This window comes from Neolamprologus multifasciatus, chromosome 7 (assembly GCF_963576455.1).
Source record: "Neolamprologus multifasciatus chromosome 7, fNeoMul1.2, whole genome shotgun sequence".
Lineage (NCBI taxonomy): Eukaryota > Metazoa > Chordata > Actinopteri > Cichliformes > Cichlidae > Neolamprologus > Neolamprologus multifasciatus.
This window is the reverse complement of record NC_140445.1, coordinates 27,676,911-27,691,475: the sequence shown is the minus strand read 5'-3', so window position 1 is coordinate 27,691,475 and position 14,565 is coordinate 27,676,911. Positions and strand designations below refer to the sequence as shown.

Sequence of the window (14,565 nt, the reverse complement as noted above, 5' to 3'; positions counted from 1 at the left end):
AAACCGCACCAGGTAGGCTACCTGCAGCTCAGCCTCCTTCTCTGACCGTTTGCTCCGTTTGGCGACCCGTTCTCCGTGTCATCTGTGTAACACTTTACAAGCCGCTTTCCGCTCGGATGGTTTGGCGGCTTTCGCACTATCAGGTTTTCCCACAGTCAGAACTGTACATTTGGCGCACGTCTGTGGCTCTATCTGTATGCATGAGCGTGTTATTGTGGGTCGGAGCGGCAGTCCGTGGGAGAGACAGCAACAGAGGTCCCACAGATGAAGCCCCAGACGTGCTCAGTTTAATCTAAAGGATAAGACGACACAGCGATTCTTGGGAAAGGCGGCTGATTATTAGGTGCATACAGACGTTCCTCTCCCTTTTAAGCTGACCGGAGGGTGTCCTTTAAAATCATGAATGAGGCACCTGGGGGTCACAGTTTAGTAGCCACAGATAACCACAGAGTAGTGCTTTCAGTTAGCCTACACGGCTGCACATACCACATTAACTGGTTCCATTAGTGCAAACCGGCTTTTAACGCCGGCATGATGCACAGTATGGATATGAAACAGGCTAATATTTTATAGGGTTTAGTTACACGATTAAGGGATCGTGTAGTTAGGCACAAGAGAACATTCTTGCACTGAACATGTAAAAAAATGTGTCCCTTTTTTTTTTTATCAATATAGGTAAAGCTGACTTTGCAGCACATTCTGGAAGCAACTCAAAAAGGAGTTCTAGGCCACTCTCTTCTATGTTTATGGATATGGAGATACCTGACTTTCAGTCACGCTGAAATGACAGCAAAAACGAGCTAATTTCATCTACTCCGGATGTCTTTGGGGACATGTGCAGGTGACTATTTGTGCGTTTTTTTTAACCTCCTACAAGTGGTCCACAGCTGCAAATGCTCCAAAACAAAGCCAGCAGCTCTGAGTCACCCATATGTGGTGTATTCAAACGTGGTGAATAACCAAGTCAAGTCGATGATGTAGGCTGCAATAACAGACGTGTGTTCCCCTTCGCTGTCTCCGTATAGGACAGAATTAGTCAGTGAGGGTACACATGGCCGTTTGCAGAGCAAATCTATCCCATCAGATTGAGGGGAAATTTAGATTGTGGGTTGTTTTTCAAATTATAATTTAAGAAAAATACAAGTTTTGGTTTAATTGTTTCCTATTTGTGTTTTTGCTGTGCAAAGACTTAACCCAAACTACAAAAGGCTTGTGCCAATTAACCAGGACGTTTGGATAAAGTTGTCCGTCACTTGCAAAGGTATAATTATACCTTGGAAAACTCTCTATTGCATAATTCCTGAATTGTGAAGAATTTATGTATTTGTTTGTTTTCCTCATTTTACATTTAGTGCGCAAAATGTTTGCACATTACTGTACATGTGTGCATTTTTTTTCTCAGATTACTGAAGGGTGCAAAACAATTTCTGGAAAATCAAGAACATCTGTCCGCTATCAGAGCTTTTGCTGCAATGCGTCTGGACACTTGGAAAACATTTGCAGAGACTACAGGAGCCAAAAGTTTTCCATTGGATGAGTTTCTCCCCGAAGACCCTCCCCAACACATGCACTTCTCTCTTGAATCTTTCGTGGTAATGTGTGCCTGGGAAGTTGCCAGAGTAAGTTGAGATAAAATACTTGTGATTTTTTTTCCCCCACAGTTTCTCGCGTTCAGTTAATATGACGTCAGGTAAAACAACGAAATAAATAAATAAAAATGTAAAAACTTTTGTTAGTTTGGTTTTTTGGGGGGGGCGGGGGCACAGCTATGAAGAGCGGTCGGCTGGGCACGGAGGGTGCAATGAGGCCAGCTTTCCTAGAACTCCTAAATGGAAAACGGTTGCATTAAGATAATGCAAGCCTGTTCTGGTTTTGTTTGTGCAGCCATGTCTTTGCTCTGCTTTCGTGCGTTGATAAACAAGATAACACCCCACTCCCCGAAATACAGAGAGGCTTAAGTGCTGCACCGCAAAAGGAGCAACAAAGACCTCGTAGCTGCTCGGTGCCCGAGTTTGGCGCCGACGCCGGGGCAGCAAACCAGACGAGCCGGGAGGAGTCTCTCCTCTGGGTTCCATGTTGCAGAAGAGCCCAAACGGGGAAATCACACAACAGGAGTGAACATAAATCTAAATTTATTATTATTATTTTTTAAACATATTTTCCTTTTTAAACCTGTTTTTACATTCATACCTGAAAACATGCGTGCTTGAGTTTATGAGAATAGAGAGAGAGAGAGACAGAGACAGAGAGAGCAAGAGGGGTGACGTTTAACCGGGAGGGGAGGGCCTTCTGCATCCAATTCATTCCGGGCACCACGTGTCCTCAGAGCGTGGGAAAGAGGCGAGCTTTTCTTCCCAGCAAAGAAAGAGCAAGGATCAAATAACACGGTGCTGCAGCAGAAACCTCGCGCTCTGCAGAGGCAGGGGCTGCGACCACCCGGACAAGGACGGGACAGCACACACCGGGTTTATTTGGAAGTTAGGGTGTCTGCTTCAGTCATACCAATAAAATACACCCCGGGGAAGCTTAATGTTACTGTAGTTATTGCACAGGCTGCTTGGCGACAAGCCAACAAATGCTTGGATTCCAGGAGGCTCGAGAAGAAGAGGTCATATTATTGTCGTATTAAACTACACCATTGCCAGCATAGCGGTCTCGTTCAGCAGCACTTGATTGTGGATCTTTTTCGAAACTGTTAACACGTCACAGAGGTGGATTAATCCAGCTTCCTCTGCAGAAGGTCTCACGCAGCATCAGCTATGCGTTTATCATGAGCCCCCCCCCCACACACACACACACCTTAAAGTGTAGTTTTACATGATTTATTAGAGCTGGTTTCCATATGTGAAAACGCATAAAATGCTCAGATAATATTTTCATTTAGCTTTTCATCAGTATTGCACTGTTCTTGGGAACTAGACTTTCACATTAATTTTCATGTTGCAATTTTTCTGTAGCTTGAACAGGTCTAGACCTTCCCCTATATACACCACCAATAAAACCTCTATGAGAAAGCAGTACAAAAACTGATAAAAACATCTCTTTCAAACGTACCTATTAAATTCCACTATGCTGCTTGACAATGTGTCAATGTGTTTTTACCTTCCTCTGACCCCACAGCCCATTGTTCCTTCAGTGGGCTGGTTTCAGTCATTATGCAAATGTACTGTTTATAAGATTGGGGAAACCTGCAGTCAGCTGAGACTGAAGAAGTCACTTGGATGAGTGACGAAACGTTTCTCCCAGAAAACGCTACGTCCAGATGAACAGAATCAACTTTTGGAGGTTTTTACCTTCAGTTTAGTTTCAGGTAGCTTCCACAGAGTATTTTTAAGCTTACTTTTTAAAAATTAAATTTCACTTTTGACTTTACCTTGTGGATAATTTGTTTTATGATGCTCAGAAAAATAGAATAAATTAACAGTGACAACAAATACTTGACACAAAGTCCCTTCTTAGACGTCCCAGATTTAGTAACACATGCACTAAAAGGTGCACAGGCTTCTTGTTTTGACAAATGTGACCAAATTAACAAATTAAGTCTAGTTTTATCTTCAGTCTAAAATGATTTCTTTCATGTAGTTTTTGGTTTAGTTTTAGTTAACTATATTAACTTTCTTCCATAAGATTTACCCATAGGACACAGAGGCGGGAGATTCTGATGTGGACCAGCATCTCACCCAGCACTCACATCAATGAATGGTTAACTTCCCACTCACTGCCATAGACACCCACTTTGGTAACATTCTTCAGAAGTGACGGCACTTATAATGTCCCTACAGATGACTGCATTAGGGATGGTGTAGGATTACTTGCTGCAACAAAAGCCCTAAGCCTACATTTTTGCACAGGCCTTTAAAGTCGTGTAGCTGGCCTGTTATTCACACATGAAAAGCTAAAGTGTCAATTTTCTCTAAATTATGTGAATCTTTTCGCCTTTATCTGATTGGACAGTGATGATTTTTCAAACAGGAAATATGGTGGAAGATATGTAGCAACGGCGCCTAGGTCAGAATCAAACCTGCACTTGTGCATTGAGCCTTGCAGCATATGGTCACCTGCTCAACCAGGTGAGCTAAACTAAATCCCCAAAAAACTGAAATTAGGGGATCTGAGAGAGGACTGTTACGGGACATCTGGTCGAGGCTTCCAAAGAAACCATCAGCAATTTTTTTAAGTATACCTGTTAAACTGAAACTATCTAATCAGCGAATCACATGGCAGCAACTCAGCGCATTTAGGGATGGAGACGGTCAAGATGACACACTGAAGGTCAAACCAAGCATCAGAATGGGGAAGAAAAGCAATTTAAGCTCTGAATGTGGTTTTGTTAGTGGCAGACGGGTTAGCCTGAGTATTTCAGAAAAATGCTGACCTACTTGGATTTTCCCATACAACCATCTCTAGGATTTCCAGAGAAGGGTAAACAAAAAAAGAGAAAATACAAAGTGACTGTGAGTTCTCTGAGCAAAAAGGCCTTTTTGGTATCAGAGGTCAGGAGGAGAATGACCAAACTGCATTGAGCTGATAGAAAGGCACATCCAAAGTATGCAGAAGAGCATCTCCACATGAAAATATCCAACCTTGAAGCAGATGGTCTACAGCAGCACAAGACCAGAATGGGTGCCACTCTGTAGCTAAATGCAGGAAATTGAGGGTACAATTTGTATGTTCTCACCAAATATGGACAACAGAAGACTGGAAAAACTTTGGCTGATGAGTTTCAATTTCTGCTGAGGCATTCGGATGGTAGGGTCAGAATTTGGTGTAAACAGCATGAAAGCACGGGTCCATCCCGCCTTGTATGAACTGGTAATGTTCAGGGGGTATTTCTGTCACACTTTGGGCCCATTAGTACCAACTGACCATGGTTTAAATGCCACATCTGAGTATTGCTGTTGACCATGTTCATCCTTTTATGATCACAGTGTACTCATCATCTTGTGCACTTTTTCTAGCACATTAACATGTCCAAACGCTCTAATAACCTCACATTGGTCTCTTGAACATGGCAATGAGTTCACTGTATTCAGATGGCCTCCAGAGTCACCAGATCCTCAATCCAAGTACTTTTAGGATGTGATGCTTTCGCATAGAGCAAAATCTCAAAGGAATTTCAGCACCTTGTAGAATCCATGTCATGAACAATTAAGACAGTTCTGAAAGTCAAAAGGGGTCCAATCCAAAACTAGAAAGGTGTACCTAATAAAGTGTCTCATGAGTATATTTCCAGCATTTGTTGCAGTTAAATTTAGGCTGCTGAGCTCTCTGAAAACTCCCAGCATGTCAAGTCCTAGGAGTTTCAGCTAACACAAATTTAACACTTTACATCTAAAAGCTCAGCATGGTTACTCATGGCATGATAAACCAAGCTATAGTGTGCATGTTCTGGAGCATTAAGTTTCATCCTGAGATACCAACCTCCAACTTTTCTTCTGCAGCTGTCGTTGTTCCTGAAAACACATTTACCTCAGTGATTCACAGTATGGTCCGTCTTTGAAAATTACTGTCAGTAAAATTAAGAGCACATCTGGCTATAGTTAGGGATTCTTAGATTTTATGACTGTAAAAAGACTAACTAAGCCTTCTGGTGTAGCTTCATGTACTTTCCTCAGCAAAAAAACATCAGAAAATCTTTAATTGCAGAGCTATCAAAACCTATTTGAACATTTTGGGAGATCTAATTGTCTGGAATCACACAAATTCACAGTGGGAAGGAGTATGAGAAAATGTGAGGGGATTCTGCTGGTATGTGCTGGGTTACTCTGTGACCCCACTAAAAAACAAAACAAAACAAAAAAACTCAACACACGTGCTACACCTGACAGACACGGCTGAAGCTCTTTTAATCCCATCAATCTGTCCACCCTCACTCCTTTACCATCTGCTTTGTGAATTTAGAAACATACTGAAAACAAAAACATCTGGTGAAAGTAAACAACTGCAAATTCTTACACATTAAGAAAGGAGAGGAAAAAAAACTCTCTTTATTAAAACACACATTTAAACATTTAAATATTACAAGAATGTAATCATAAAAATGTATCGTACCACTGGGTACTAAAACGGCCAAGGAACTGACCTTATCGCCACCTACCAGGGCGTTCAAGTCAAAACAATAAAAACCAGTTTCCACAGGATGTGACCTCATAAACTGCTGAATGGAACAAACTTAGGATTGATGCACATGTTTACTTTCTTAAAGAATTAACTCTTTCGATTTCAAAGTATCACAATGCAAACCATTTCTTAGGTATAATACAGTTTATAACAAATATGGTCAGGTCTAAATGCGATCACTCTATTGCCTGTCTGAAATGTAAATGATTTTTTAAACTGTTATAAACACAAAATATTTAAACATTTTCAAAATATTCCCATCTGAAGAAAAATTGGTGGCTTAAAAACAAAAATAAAGCCTTCATTCAATGCTCACTGAGAGGCAATCTGTTGATCCAGGTGTAAAAAAAAAAATAAGAAGAAGAATTGTTTCCCGTTTGACTTTGACTAATTTATTTAAAGTTAATTACATGTGGGTAAATGTTACTGTATTTTAAGAGCCCAGACCCAACTTTACTTTCAGGAAAACTATGGAAGAGTCGGTGTTGAAACTTGAACAGGAACTTTCCTCAATGTGCAGAGGGGCATGGGTTCTTACGGGATAAGACAGCTGAATGCCAAAGTCTTCATGTAAACTGACTCTACAACAGTCAATTCTGCTGAGCAGCTGTAATGGGCACTGCAGCAGATTCATTGTCCTTGTCTGAAATGTGCAAGACCTCCTGAAACATTGAGAGGACACGGCCAAAATGAGAGCCCTCCCAGAACACCTTGCCACATCTGGTGCAGACGTAGAAGAGAGGGATCCTTGGCAGGAGGGTAGGGGGCACGGTGTGAAGCTGAATAGGCGCGCCCCCGGGAAAGGTCAGGGTGTCAGGGTCCAGCCCTGAAAGGGACGCCCAGCGACACTGAAGAGCATACCTGGGGAGCTTTGGGGTCAAAATGTCATCGTGCTTCTCCTCTTCCTGGTGCATTAGGTCAGTGTTGTCCTGGTCTGATAGGAGTCCTACAAAAAAATGATTTCTTTATTCTTAAAGGGAAAAGGAAGTAAGGTTATCAATGGTGAGACAAACAGCTGCAGACATAATGGACTGTAGATTCATCCTTAAATGCTTTAGAAAGTATAGCCTTTCCTATAATACTGTGTGAGTTTGACAAACCTTTCTTTTTAAGCATGCCGACCATATCGTCTCGTGGCACTGCTACATACTGATCACTGTTACATGCCTGGAGAAACAAAGAAACAGTCACCACCAGCAGATATAAAAATTTAAAAATGTGGAAAAAAAAAAAATTCTCGCCCGTTTACAAGCTTGTCGCAAATGTGGCCATTTGTACTCTAAATGCTGACACCATTAAAAATCTTTATTGATTTGAGCTTTATTCTTGATGGATGACGTGACAAAAAAACTCCTTACTAGCACAATATCACAAAAAAACTTTCATATTCATTTTCATGATAGCTGACTGGTGGCTGTCATTTTGCTGTTATTTTGGTGGGTGTAATGTAGGCTGAGCAAATGTGTCAGAAAGTGCAACGGCCGCCACAAACGACATTAACATTTCCATGGCCATCTCCAAAAACAACACAATAACACGCATAATAAATTCAATAGAGAACAATGTGTCTGCTGTAGGGATTTGACATTTTTATGATGGTGAAGGAGAGCTCTGACCAACATGTCAGTTAAAAAAAGAAAAAATGTAGTGGCGATTAAGGACACAGTATGACTCACACTCATCTAACCAGGGATCACTGAGCAGTTTAGATGTACATGTGTTGACAACAATCAGGACACAACTAAAATTATAGCCATAGGCTCTCTGAGTGACGCAGAAAAACAAATGCTTTGCTATGTAGCAGGCTCAATTACAGTAATGCTCTGATAGAAAAATGTTTTGCATCACCTATAATTGATTGAGAAATATTCAAAGCACATTACACCAGTTCTGAAGTCTATCCACTGGCTGCCTCTCAATTTCCAAAATTATTTTCTTTTACTTGATGGATTCACTCGTGTATATGAACCAGCACAGGGTCTCAGGTCCTCCACAACCTGAAAAGTCTGCCAGAGGAGCAGAGAGCAGCTGGAAGTCATGAAATCTTTAAACATAGACCTACCTATCTAGAAAGGCCTGGCTTTTAACTGAGCATGTGCTACTGATGTCACAAACTTTTTTTTCTCTTACCATTTTATCATTTTGGATGTTTACTTTCCATCACATTACTTTATTTTTATTCACTGACTGTTTTTTTTCTTCAAATTGTACATTTGATTCTATTTTATAATTATTTATCTTCTTATCTCTATTTAAAATTTTTCTATCTGTGTATTTTTTCTTTAATGTTATTTGCACCTTTATTCCAATTATAAGCTATTTATATTTTTTATTTTTTTCTTGTTGTTTTGTCTTATTTGTCTTAAGTATTTAAAATGGCTCATTATCACATATGAATTCATCTTTATTACTAATGGTTATTGCCTTGTAATCAGCTTCTCAGTGATCTGAGAAACACCTGGAACTGCACTACACTGCGTGAGAAATACTTTGTAAATGAAGCTTGACAGATCTGATTAACTGGTTGAATAAAGACAACTTTTTTTTATTGACTAACAGTGATTATTCCCTTTGAGAGAAGTGGAGCCAATTTATGACAGAAAAATGACAGACATAACAGACATCTACTCCCCTCACTCTTTTTTTTTTTGCCTTAACACGTTGATATACATTTAATATACAGACAGATGACATAAAAATAATCTAAAAGTACAGTGCAGTACCGAGTCACTCCTAACCCAGTATATGACACAGGATAATGATTACAGACTACAACCTAGGTTTGCTTCACATTGTAATGACCCAAAATACTTAAAACATCACCTTACCTTAAGTAATAAAAACCCACCAGAGTACACAGTAAATTCATAAATGGCTAACCTTAACAAACCGGCTTTAAAACACAAAGTTGCAGACCTGAGTTAAAACACGGGAAAAGTACAGGTCTGAGACGCTTGATAACTTGCGTTGATCTACTCGCACACTAGCAAAGACACATTTTTCTCAGGTTCTTGCTTTGGTGTGAAAGGCCATAAGTGTTACAGAACGATCAGATCTTTGTGTGTATAGACAGTGTTAACACCTCAGTAGCATTCACATGTTCGCATTATAACGTCCTTCCCTGATAAATGGAGAGACATTAGTGGCCTCTTGTGTGCCGGCCCCCAACTCAAAGACAGACACATGCACACATTTGTCTGTAAAACATCCTGACAGCATGTCAGCGCTAAAAGCCTTGTCAATACTTCAGGTCTCCGCCCAGTAAACAGCATTCTACTTAGAAGTGGGCTGTAAATCAAACCACTCGCACAAGAGTGATCCTTGACTAGTTCACTTAAGGTTTGCCTCTCTTCACCTGGGAAAATTCAGGACCATACACCCACTCAAAACAATAGCAAGTCATCTCATTTGTGTGCACATGTAGAGCAGTGTTAGCCTTTGTGGTGACAGAGAGCATGCAGGGAAAAGAGGGGAAGAAACACTGGAGGTGTGGGAATAGTAGAGGTGTAACCATCTGTCTTGTCTGTGCGAATGAAGCTTACTTCTCCCTGGCTGCATGCATGAACTCCTCTTTGTGTGCTGAATTACACGCATACACAAAACCACGTAACATGCAAAGACACACACACACACACACACACACACAGACAGACAAAAATTAACCGCACAGATAAAATACTTCACAATTTGCACAGGCTACACTACACTGAGCATACAAACCGCATGCACACAGATGCTAACAGCACATACACATGGTTGACACATACGACTGTGGTGGCAGCCAGGAAAACAGACCGAGCTATTTGCTCAGCTCAAAGTTTCCCAGAGTTGAGCAAGCCAGAACCTGCTCTGAACTTTCAAAGCTAAGCCACGGACGGGCAGGCACACACGCACATCGTCTCACACACACGCAACCTGGATGAAAATGATTCTATAATTAATCAGAGATCCTGCAGAGCTCTGTTAGACAAATGAGCTAAGTACGAAGTATTTTCTTTTTTCAATTTGTCACATTAGTGAATGTGCTGATAAGAAAAATGACTCTCCGACAGCTGGTGTTTCTTTATCCTACATCATTACTTAACTAGCAGAATTTTCAGGTATGCAGCTGTCACACAGGGAATAGGCTTCATCAAACCATTTCAAGTACAAAATTCAAAAGGTTCTTTATTGTCACTATGCGGTCACACAACGAAATTCTTAAAGCCAGACAGTATTTAAAACACAGACAGACACACAGCAAATAAGCATGCACAATAATGAAACCTTAAAAGGTACCAAAAACATACAAAGTTGACTCTGCTTGTTTGGACATGGCATTCTGCAGGTTAGTCAGACACCATGACTTTATTTTCTTGTTTGGTTTTTAAACAAAAGGTGTGAAGATGCAAAAGCTCGACACTTACTGCAAATCATCAGAATCTCCCTACAATACTGGCTGTACTAAACTGCAATGAGGAAATTTTTTGGGGGGTGGGGGGCTTTTTGGTACAATGTCTAATAATATTTCAATACTAGCTTTAGCATGCCACTAGGCTCTTCTACTTAAAACCCAGACAAGTGACTAATGATCAAAGGACCACCAAAAGTGAAATTGGCAATTTATAATTTTTTTTTACAACAATTAAATTGAAAGCTCTAGAAAGTTTTAGGCAGGTACTACACTGAGCTGCTCTGGCCTTTGTTCCATGTTTTTTCAGGGAATCTAAGGCACTCTCACACTCTGAACGTCCCTTACTGTGACAACAAAGGCCATCTAAAGTCTGATACTGTGTTTTAAAGGACGGGATGTGGTGGGAAAAAAAAGAAAAGAGTTAAGAAAGTGAGGACAGCAGAGAGGAGGTGGGGTGGAGGTGGTGGTGGGACTTTTTCCCCTAACGTGCTCAAACACACACACAGCACTGGCTCTGTATGCAGCTCCCATGGGAAAATCCTAGACCAATCTCAATAGGCGGTGCTTTTAGGGCTGATGCCGGTCACATGATCACAGCAGCCAATTGGACACTAGTGATTTGATTCAAATTGTGGTAAGTCAGGTAAAGGACAGCGTGGGAACTGGAGAGGAGAGGAGTGAAAGGGGAGCACAAACTGCATCATCATCTCCCTTTGGAAAGGTTCTCGCTGAAGTCTTTATGTAAACTTCAAATCTGAGTAAAGGTTAAAAAATACTTAAGATTCCACTGTCAGAGGTTGCTGTGGTCTAAAGCATATACGCTGTATGTAAGAAAGGAACTTTTTTTTCCTCTCCTTTTTTTCAAGAAACTTAAAAACTCTTCCCAAGGAAAGCAAAAGAAAACATTGATGACCAGAGATTCATTGTTCCCACATCTGGGAAGTTCTGCTCTGTTTGAATCCCCTGTCATTTCCTTGAGCAGACATAAAATGTTGTTACTCCTGGAATCAGAATCAGAATCGTGTTTATTGGCCAAGTATATGTGCAGACACATACAGGGAATTTGGTTCCGGTAGATGGTGGCTCTCAAGCACAGCAATGTAAATCACACACACACACACACACACACACACACACACACACACACACACACACACACACACACACACACACACACACACACACACACACACACACACACGTGTCTATATACACACATTAAACATACATACACAAAGCTGTGTAAACCAACTATAAATAAAATATACGATTATGTATATTTATTTTAAGATGGATTTTATGCTAATCTTGGAAAAAATCCGACTCAGACTGCTGTAGAAATGTGAGATTGATGAGCAAGCAAAAGCTAACAGACCATAGTCCCAAGGTCATGCTATGCAATGGGAACCCATCAGACAGTCTCTTGATTTAGCTTCCAAAGACAACAGTCTATTTTCTGACTGTCTAGCATAAGCAGTCAGTTGGTAATTGTCTGCAAATGACAATAAATAAACAAATAAATACATAAATACAAATTTAAAAAAGCTAAATCATCACCTGAACACAGCTGATAGGTATCTAATGCACTTCACCCCTCATTTGCTTTCCACAGACTGTTTATCTGCAATCAACCAAAACCTGCTGAAACATGATTTATCAATGGCACTAGGACTACAAACAGACAAAAAGGAAACCAGAAAGTTTTGCCAACAAAAATTGTCCTTTATCTACACATTCTGTTTATGAATGTCGTCAGAGAGTTTGCACAAGTTCGTGACAGAAGAAAAGAGTGGAAACACTTTCATTAAGCTGAGAAAAGACCAGCAGAATTTTAGTGTTAATCATTAAATGAAAATCTTATCATTGAGGGTAAAATAAAGCCTGAGGCACTGTAACGCCGTTTACTTAGGTGGTGAGAAAAAAAACATACACGCTGACAATATGATTTCTATTAAATGATCAAATAATTAGTGAAGGCTTTATTTAAAAAATGTACTTACAAAGAGAACAAGTTGCTCTGGACTTTAATTTTTGTGTGTGTTACCACAATACACCTGATTAATATGAAGGGAAACTGATAAATATTAGTGAATTAAGATGGTTTGTACACAGCCTGTTAATCAGAACATGGGCATAAATTACTTAAAATGAAGAGAATAAAGTGCATAATTACATGGACATAGAGCAAAAATGTCTGAAAACAAGCAGTAAACAACAAATAATAAGTCCATCTGAATTAAAACAGAGCAAAGCACATCTTTGAATTTATATGTAGGTATAATGCATATTTGTTACATTGCTATTGTTCCTTAAAACACACCTATTACTTAATTTCACTTTCGTAGACAGATGCCCAAAAACTCTTCCTGTATACTACATTATCTAAACCTCTAAGGATTGTTTCTCTACTGCTGCAGCATGAGGGAGATACTGCAGTGACCCGTTAACTTTACTTTCCCACAGTATCCTGCAGGTGTCTGGCCAGTATCTCAGTCTGACAGCCTGAGGTAATTACCAGCTCTCCTAACTAACCACTACCACCTGACAGCAACTTGAACTTGGACCACAGCAGAGCCTGCCCGGGCTTGACATCACACACACCTTCCTCTGACTCACCTCACCCCTCTCTCTCTCTCACACAAACACACACACACACACAAATTTATATACGCCGCACAGGCATGGAGAAGATGTAAAAACTCACATGGAACTCATAGACCTTCCCTGAGTCATCTTGCACCCACTCACTTCACCTGCATGACGCACAAATTATAGAAGTCTTTCTTAATGTTCCCAAGAATACAAATGACAAAATATGACATGAATATGACATGACTGTGGTAATTGTGCTCTTAACTGCATCTTGAGCAGAGTCAGAGCTCAACAGCTGCCAAGTGGAAAAAGGTCGTTCACTATAGTGGCAGTTTGTTCTGTATTTAACGAGATGTGATCGAGTTTATTAACCAGCCCATAAGATAATAATAGAATTTAAAAATCTCCCCTGTAAGATCATCTTCTCAGGCACCTCGAAGGTCACTGCTGCTGACTGTGTGCTCCGTGACTTCACTACAGTAAACGGGCCCAAATTTCCTGTGGAGGATGATGGTGACGCGAGACGCATCTCCAGTTTTCAACAGAAGAGTCTGAATTTTTTAAGTCCAGAAAAATCACATCATGCAAACAGAAGTGTGCTCATCAGGGTTGTTAGTATTATTATTATTATTATTATTATTATTATTATTTACAATTGCATTATTGTGAATTCATCCGTCAGCGAAAACTAAGGGAGTTTTAGTGTAATCTTCAAAGCACCTGCACTTCTCTGTGGTACTTGCTAGCCTGTCATGCAGGACTTTTCGACCACACCAACAAAATGTTTTTGCCTCACCAGCTCTAGTCCCCATGAGAGTTTGTCATCTTCTCAAAATGAAACTCAAGTTAAAGAAACCCATTTTTTACGACAGCGGAGGAGATCAAGCATGCAAACTTTTTGATCACAGCTGGTAACAGCAAACAGTTTGCACAATTTTGATGACATGACTTCTTTAATTCAGATTTTAATTTAATTACTGATAGTTAAAAAGTTCATTTTAGATGCTGTATGCTCTGTATCTCAACTATAATGACAAACACAAAGGGGATACTCCCTATCTACTTAGCTTGTTTTTAAATCTTTCAAAACAGGTGTGCCACATGTTCCGATCTCAACTATTATTCTTCTTTTGGCTGTTCCCTGGGAGGATCTATACAATACATCTTACTATAATGTACATACAGTTTGTCCACAATTCCTACCACTGGCTGCCAATGTGTTAAATTACCTTTTTTTGTAGTCCTTGTGTACCATTTAATAGTTTTTCTTTCTGTTTTATTGCATCACGATAAAGTTTGCATTAATGTACTTTTTTTTGTACTTTTCTTGACAATATGTAAAGCAGGTTTTCTCTACTGCTTGTTTAGTCGATCTCCGTCATTCTTTTTAGTTCTTGTTTCAATCTCATGTCAACTTTGTTTTCCTACATTTGACCATTTTATCACTTTCCACTTGGTCT

At 40.0% G+C, this 14,565-nt stretch overlaps 1 protein-coding gene across 1 annotated transcript in view; it reads right to left on the bottom strand.

Annotated features, from left to right (window-relative positions):
- Nucleotides 1-5,958: 5,958 nt before the first annotated feature.
- The window catches only part of exd3 (exonuclease 3'-5' domain containing 3), a 51,802-nt gene continuing 43,195 nt past the window's right edge, over nucleotides 5,959-14,565 (bottom strand). The window contains exons 20-21 of the mRNA XM_085164591.1: nucleotides 7,221-7,287; nucleotides 5,959-7,066 (exon numbers count right to left, since the gene is read on the bottom strand). Of these exons, the coding sequence (XP_085020717.1) occupies nucleotides 6,711-7,066; nucleotides 7,221-7,287 (423 nt within the window). The 3' untranslated portion in view covers nucleotides 5,959-6,710. The remainder of the gene's footprint in view (nucleotides 7,067-7,220; nucleotides 7,288-14,565) is intronic.